A 7,819-nucleotide genomic window follows, 5' to 3' on the forward strand; every position below is an offset into this window, starting at 1 on the left:
GACACTGTCGCGGAATTCGTGGGGCCTTGTACAGGAATGGCCCGACGATGGTCGTCTGTGGCAGCTTGTCTGGTGTTGGCCATGAGATGAGATCCCAACACGGGGTCGACGGAGGGCATGCAGCGGACCTGCTATGCTCCTTCGAGAGTGTGACTGTAGACCCCGAGATATGATGATAATTTTGTGGTCCAACCCCGATTTGCGAGCCACAATGATGAGTCATGGAAATTTCTGACTCCCGTTGCAACGCACGGGCACTCACCTAGTCATTACATTAGTGAACAACGACAAGCGTGATCAAAATTTTGCAGTTTCTAAATGCAATGACCAAATATATATTATTGACAAATAAATGCAATGATCAAATTAATCATATCAGACTAGATAAAGTACCGTAAATGAATTTTCACTTAAAAAAATCCGTTCTCCCAGCGGAGTCCATCCAGTCCACTCAGATACGCTCCCGGACGCAAATCTCAAAGCACCGAGCCGACGCCGCCGAAAGAGCACAGAAGAAATCCCCCGGTCAAAACCTCAACAACGGTCAAGAGGGGCCCACCGACGCCGCCACCGGAATCCCCCGACCCGCGCCTCCGCCCGCCTTGACCAGTCGCCGGTCATGGCGGAGAAAGGAGGTGAATCCGGCGGCGGCGGCCGCGGCCTAAAGGGGGAAGTAGGAAGAAAGAGAGGGGGGATTTCCGTGCGCATAACAGCCGACAGGGAGCCGCAATATGCCACGCCCCGGTCACCGAGCGCCATCGCGCAGCCGCGGCGCGCTTCGCGTACTCCGCCCCGCGCCTCGCCCCCGCGGAGATCTCGTCCCTCACCTCAGCGCACGCCGGCCACCGCCCCGCCAAGGTGCGTCTCTTCACCCGCCCCCACCTCCACCCCCCACCCCACTCACACGCATCCGTGCGCCAGGGAGCGCCGAATTGAATTTGGATTTGCATGTCTTCCTCAGGACGAGCGGCGGTACCGATACTGATTGCTCCCAGAACGGGAGATCGGTTCCAGATAGGTCGAGAAAGAGGCAAGGGACGGCCGCTCTGGATCATGTCTACCCCAGTACGAGCGGCCGTACCGGGAGCTCCAAGAACAGGAGATCGGTTAAAGACTACTCCAAAAACATGAGGATAGATAACCTGGATCATTCAAGAACACCAAGTCTAGCTCCAAGGTAGTGAACTCTCTACATTCTGACTTCTGAGTTGCATTAAACCATCTTTATTCACCACGGCTTCCTCTGTTCATTGTTTAGGCGCCTTAGCTTCGAAGAAGAAGAACAGTGCGGTGTGTCCCCTGAAAACATAAATAGAGAGGTTGGCGTGTCAAAGAATGACGTTCCTGCAAGAGATATGTAAGCATCCTTGAAGTCTGTCGCAAAACTACATGTGCATATGTGCTGTTGAAGTGTATTTGTTTACTGTTTTGCCACATTCAGTTTTCAGCTAACCCTTAACTTCGTATTGAGGACAGTTAGATTAGCCTTGCACGATTGTACTCTCTGAGGAAGCTAATCCCAAGCAAAGCTAGGGTGTATTTTCTTCTATGCTCATTTATTCGTAGTTGGATATTGCAGGGAATAATATCTATCTGCTAAAAAAGGGGAATAAGAGTGTGAATAGTATTATTCACCTATTTAATTTTCTTGTACTCCTTTTTAGGATGGTCGGTGTTGATTTGGAACGTCAAACCATCTTGCCCAAAATTTTTGGATCCAGTGAGGTAAAGCAGCTGCTGCATTCTATCGAGAAGATCAGTGAATCGACAAGTAATGGCAAGAACGACAAGGATTTCCCTACAAGAATGTAAGCATCACTGAATTCTGTAGTAAAACTACATGTGATGTTGAAGTGTATCATTTGCTGTTTTGTGACATTCAGTTTTCAGTTAAGAAAAAAAAACTCTTAGCTTTAGTCTTGAGGAGAACAGTTGGATTAACCTTGCATTGTTGCATGTATTCTTCAGGACGTGCTCTGTATTCAGTTGCAGCTCAAGTTCAGTTTCAGTTCATGTGCTTTAATTCATTCCCATGATCTGTTTTAGGAAAACATCTTTGGAAGCTTCAAAAGGTCGCAGGAAATTATCTATGGAAGGGCCAAAAAATCCAGGTGCATTGATATGGCAGAATGGAGAAAGTTCCTCCCAACCAGTGCTAGGGTCTGCTTTCTTTTATTCTTATTTGTTTCATAGTTGAATCTTGCAGGGAATATTATCTGTTTTTCATGAATTTAATTTTCTTGTACTCCTCTTTTAGGACTCTCAGTGTTGACTTGGAACATCAAATCATCTTTCCCAAAAAAGGTGGATCCATTGAGGTAAAGCAACTGCAGAATTCTGTTGAGAGGATCAGCGAATCGACAAGTGATGACAAGAAGGATCAGGATTGCCCTACAAGAATGTGAGCAACACCTGTCATTCTTTTTTAATCAGAACATGGTTTGTTCTGTTTTGATAATGGAAGATATTTTGTGTTAGGTGCTCATCATTCTTGGATCATACACTATTCATTTGCGCCTGTGAGATTGTCGATTCTAAAAAGCTTACTGACGTGAGAATATCCGTGACTTGTTTAGGTGCCTTAGCTTTGAGGAAGAAAAACAGTGCTATGCATCCCCTGAAAAGACGATTAGAGAGGTTGATGTACCAAGGAATGGTGTTTCTGCAAGAGATATGTAAGCATCCCTGAATTTTGTCGTAAAACTACATGTGCTGTTGAAGTGTATTTGTTTACTGTTTTGCCACGTTCAGTTTTCAGCTAACCATTAACTTAGTATCGAGGACGTTAGCTTAGCCTTGCACGATTGTGCTCTCTGAGAAAGCTCATCCCAACCAAAGCTAGGGTCTGCTCTCTTTTATTCTTATTTATTTCTTAGTTGGATATTGCAGGGAATAATATCTATCTGCTAAAAAAAGGGGAATAATATCTGCTAATTTTTTTTGGATCCAGTGAGGTAAAACACCTGCTGAATTCTATCGAGAAGATCAGTGAATCGACAAGTAATGCCAAGAAGGACAAGGATTTCCCTATAAGAATGTAAGCATCACTGAATTCTGTAGTAAATGTTGAAGTGTATCGTTTGCTGTTTTGTGACATTCAGTTTTCAGTTAAAAGAAAAACTCTTAACTTTAGTCTCGAGGACAACAGTTAGATTAGCCTTGCATTGTTGCACGCATTCTTCAGAACGTGCCCTATATTCAGTTGCTGCTCAAGTTCAGTTTCATTTCACGTGCTTCAATTTATTCCCATGATCTGTTTTAGGAAAACATCTTTGGAAGCTTCAAAAGGTTGCAGGAAATTATCTATGGAAGGGCAGTGGCCAAAAAATGCAGGTGCTCAGTTGATATGGCAGAATGGAGAAAGTTCCTCCCAACCAGTGCTAGGGTCTGCTTTCTTTTATTCTTATTTGTTTCATAGTTGAATCTTGCAGGGGATATTATCTGTTCATCTATTTAATTTTCTTGTACTCCTTTTTAGGACTCTCAGTGTTGACTTGGAACATCAAATCATCTTTCCCAAAAAAGGTGGATCCATTGAGGTAAAGCAACTGCAGAAATCTGTAGAGAAGATCAGCGAATCGACAAAGTAGTGACAAGAAGGACCTGGGTTGCCCTACAAGAATGTGAGCAGCACCTATAATTCTGTTTTAATCAGAACATGATTTGTTCTGTTTTAATGATGGAAGATATTTTGTGTTAGGTGCTCAACATGCTTGGATCATACAATATTCATTTGCCCCTGTGAGATTCCTGATTCTAAAAAGCTTACTGATGCAAGCATATCCGTGACTCAAAACAAAATTATCCCTGGAGGAAATAAAGAGGTCAACCTTATGCTCACAAAAGCACGCAGTACTCTTGATGGGATGGTTAAAACATTGACAGGATCACATAAAAGAAATATGTGCTTTGATGGGGATTTCTCTCTTGCCAACTTCTGCCGCACGAGGACAGGGGACATCAAACTGATTGGATTGGTACCTCGACCTTTCACTGCCAATGGGTCAAAGCTTGACAGGAACAAAATGGCTTACATAATAGAGCAAGAATTTTTTGCTGAAGCAGATGTACCTATACCAATCTGCGAACTTCTGGATTTGATGAAGAATGGTGTCTACAAAGAAGAAGACCTGATGGGAGACCACATTTCAATGAAGCCTGAATTGGAGAGGTTAGCAGTTTATCAGATGATGTACAGGATTGTGAAGAAGTTAAAGAAGACTGATAACAAGGGAGCCTATAAGGATATTCTCGACATAGTGAAATCCCATTCCTGCTGGCACGATTGGTGCGAAAAAGCACAAGCAAATATTCATCTCAAGAAAATTTGGGACTTCATTAACCCAGGGACTCAAAAACCCACAGAATACCATCCAACAGCTGAAAGTCTCCTCCACTACCTGGATAATGGCATCAAACACTTGCCTGATCATTCATATGATGAAGTATCGCGGACGACGCTGTTTTACGACTTTGAGATTGATCATATACTAACAGGAACTTTTGGAGCTGTTCTTGAAGTTCTTCAGCGCGCAATGTTCAGGTCTGGAAAAATGATTTCATGGATCTAATCTACTACTGAAAGCTGCATAACATGTGAAGAAGAACATCTGATGACGGCTGTCTATAACTTCATACAGTAGCCATCTGAATGTTGCCCTTACGGGCGTGTAATCACTTACATGTAAATGCGGAGTGACTTGTACAGAGGGTAGAAACTGCTAGCTAGTGTTTAGTTACATACAGAACTACGTAATAGGTAAATGTCAGATAGATGTATAGAGGATAGCTGACATCCCGCTTTTATGATGAGTGTTTTGATCAATGGGGATGTGTTTGGGGTAACAGATGTCCCTCACACAAATATTATGCTTTTTTCTTCAGAGATGTTCATGCTGATCATGTATTCAGATGGCTATGGAAGTCTAGTGCACTCCGAAACTGAAAGTTTTTGCCTGGTTCATATCTGATCGTTTAAATACTAGAAATGTGCTGAGAAGAAGAAATTACCATATAAACGGGAAATGCAATTCGGGTCTTGGGTGCATTTGACCCTGAAATCCTGACCGCTCCAATGTCTAGGGCTTCACGAACACAGATGTTGTATTTTCACATAGTATTCGTTCGACAGTCCTGGTTTTCGAAGAGTGAGATGTCCCACCTCTGCCTCGCATTGATTATGCATGCAGCTGTTTCATGGGACACGGTATAGACGAGGATCCTTTGTCTGTTCACGGCTGTACCCTGTGCATCAAACGACTGTATCGTGACCGTCTACGAATGGAGCTATGTAAGCTACCTTCTTCCATTTTACTCATAGGCCACACAACTGCCCACGCAATAATCACTCAGCACACATTCGAACCTTATCCATGGCTTCTTCCTCCTCTTGTTCCGGCCCAGTATAATCACTGACTGCGGTAGGGAGTTGATCTGTTAGAGTTATATTTATATAGCCATGTAGCCTTTTGTCTTTATCCCATTGTATAAGGGGTTTTCTGCATATTACCTGCACCTGTACATGTATATATACTGGCCTATGGCCCCACGGAAATACAAGTTGCATATTTCCTAATATGGTATTAGAGCCCTAGGGTTTTTTTTTCGTACGCGCAACTCGTGCTCTTCGATCCAATTTCCGGCGTCGATTGCCGCTGCTCCTCTCTCCGGCTGACTGCTGCTGCTCATCTGTGCACGCACAACCACAACTCTCCTGATCGCCGTTGTGTTCGTCCGCACCCGATTCTCCGTTGGCCGCTGCTGCCCCGATCCATCTGCCTGTCCGGATCGGGTCGCCTCGATCCACTCCCCGCCTGCTGGGTCACCCGCCGCAGCCCAAGACGTGCAGTCTGAGGTGTTCGTCCGCTGCTGCCGTTCCTGGCCTCCAGCCCCAGCTCTTTTCTTCGTCAAAAACAAAGGAGCGTACTGCTCCTACCTGGTGCTGCTACGTGCTACTTGCTGCTACGTGTTGTCTCCTCAGTTCCTCTCGATCTGGTGGTGTACGTGCTCCTACGCGGTGCTACTACTGCTCCTTGGTGCTGCGTGGTGCCTCAGCCGCCGATTGTCAGAGTAAAAAAGAAGAAAAACTCCACGAGTATGCATCCCTCTGGTTGCCAGATGACTGTTGACGGTGTTCCCTACATTGATCCTGTCTCGCACATGTGCCGTCTCTCGGTGCTTGGTGCTCCTCCGTTGTTTCCTCGAAGTTCTTCCGCTGATGCTGATGGTTGCTTTATGTCGACTTCTACAGCCGATGGTGATGGTTGCTTTATGTCGACTTCTACAGACGGTCACTATTCAACGACTCCTCTTGCAACCTCCGCACATGGTGTTTGTCGCTCTACACCGACTTCTCTTGCGACTTTCACCGGCTGTGCTGGTACATATGACTCCATCGACACGTGCCTTCCCTTGGCGCTTGGGGCTTGTCTACATGCACCCTCGTCTTCTTCATCGGCCTCTACAGACGATGATGTTTATGCTACACCGCCTCCTCTAGCGGCTTCCACGGGTGCATCTTCGTCCACCTCTTCAGTTGAGCTCCTGACTGAGCAGGAGATTACGCGACTTCGATACCTGCTAGCCGCTTCCTCTGGTTCTTCACCGACGGGTTCTGCTGGTTCTGCTACCGACTCTTCTGGCAATGTGAGACCACCTTCAACACAGTCAGGTACATCTCCGTGGATTCTTGATTCTGGAGCATCTTTTCATATGACTCATGATTCATCCACTTTGTCTTCTATTCGAGCTCTCGATTCTCATGTTCATGTTCTTACTGCTGATGGTACCTCCCTCCCGGTTAATGGTCGAGGCATTCTTAGCACTTCGTCTTTTCATGTTCCTGATGTTGCTCATGTTCCGACTTACCATGTAGCTTATGTCCGGTGGTCAGATTGTTGACTCTGGTTGTCGGTTCATTCTTGACTTTGACTCATGTTCTGCTCTAGACCGTTCCACTGGTGCTCTCCTTGGTGCTGGCCCACGGCGCCGTGACTCTCAGGGTCTCTGGGAGCTTGACTGGCTTCACCTTCCCTCCGCTGCCACCGCCGCCAGTCTTTCCTCCTCTGTTGCCTTGTCTACCAGCTCTTTTCGGCAGTGGCATCATCGCCTTGGTCACTTGTGTGGCTCTCGTCTCTCATCCTTAGTTCGACGTGGTCTTCTTGGATCCATCTCCGGCGGTGTGTCTTTAGACTGTCAGGGTTGTCGGCTTGGTAAACAGGTCCAGTTACCTTATCCTCATAGCGACACTGTGTCTCAGCGTCCTTTTGACCTTGTTGACTCCGATGTCTGGGGTCCAGCTCCATTTGCCTCGAAAGGAGGTCATCGCTACTATATTATCTTTATAGATGATCTCTCTCGATACACCTGGATATATTTTATGTCTTCTCGTAGTGAGGTCTTATCTACCTATAAGCGTTTTGCTGCCATGGTTCACACTCAGTTCTCTACTCCTATTCGTGTTTTCCGTGCTGACTCTGCTGAAGAGTATATCTCCAGGATGTTGCATGGAGTCCTTGCTGAGCAGGGTACTCTTGCCCAGTTCTCTTGTCCCGGTGCTCATGCTCAGAATGGCGTGTCTGAGCGCAAGCATCGTCACCTTCTTGAGACGGCTCGTGTGATGATGATCGCCGCCTCTCTTCCGCCTCATTTTTGGGCCGAGGCTATCTCCACTTCCGCCTATCTCATCAACCTTCAGCCGTCCGCTGCTTTGCAGGGTGGCGTTCCTTTCGAGCGTCTCTTTGATCGTTCTCCCGATTACTCAGCACTTCGTTTGTTTGGTTGTGTTTGCTATGTTGTTCTTGCCCCTCGTGAACGCACC

General features: G+C 46.1%; 1 protein-coding gene across 2 annotated transcripts; it reads left to right on the forward strand.

The window, feature by feature from the left end:
• Positions 1-514: 514 nt before the first annotated feature.
• On the forward strand, positions 515-4,928 carry LOC109731544 (uncharacterized). 2 transcript variants are annotated; one of them, XM_020290714.3, is made up of 11 exons: positions 515-858; positions 962-1,177; positions 1,259-1,357; positions 1,665-1,808; positions 2,047-2,160; positions 2,258-2,401; positions 2,577-2,675; positions 2,951-3,037; positions 3,263-3,385; positions 3,479-3,623; positions 3,701-4,928. In XM_020290714.3, exons 1-10 carry the CDS (start codon positions 620-622, stop codon positions 3,588-3,590), a joined length of 1,377 nt encoding a protein of 458 aa, XP_020146303.1. In that variant the 5' UTR covers positions 515-619; the 3' UTR covers positions 3,591-3,623; positions 3,701-4,928. The 2 variants fall into 2 exon arrangements, 1 of the variants encoding a protein (XP_020146303.1); XR_005754799.3 differs by lacking the exons at positions 3,479-3,623; positions 3,701-4,928 and having other exon boundaries at positions 528-858; positions 2,890-3,037; positions 3,263-3,386.
• The last annotated feature ends 2,891 nt before the right edge of the window (positions 4,929-7,819 follow it).

Source organism: Aegilops tauschii, chromosome 4 (assembly GCF_002575655.3).
Source record: "Aegilops tauschii subsp. strangulata cultivar AL8/78 chromosome 4, Aet v6.0, whole genome shotgun sequence".
NCBI lineage: Eukaryota > Viridiplantae > Streptophyta > Magnoliopsida > Poales > Poaceae > Aegilops > Aegilops tauschii.

What these genes read in the sequence shown, in the direction of transcription:
- LOC109731544 (XM_020290714.3), top strand. Translation starts at nt 620, where the DNA reads ATGGCGGAGAAAGGAGGTGAATCCGGCGGCGGCGGCCGCGGCCTAAAG. An exon ending in CCGGCCACCGCCCCGCCAAG is followed by an intron (nt 859 to 961) that starts GTGCGTCTCTTC and finishes TGTCTTCCTCAG; the next exon opens with GACGAGCGGCGGTACCGATA. An exon ending in ACACCAAGTCTAGCTCCAAG is followed by an intron (nt 1,178 to 1,258) that starts GTAGTGAACTCT and finishes TTCATTGTTTAG; the next exon opens with GCGCCTTAGCTTCGAAGAAG.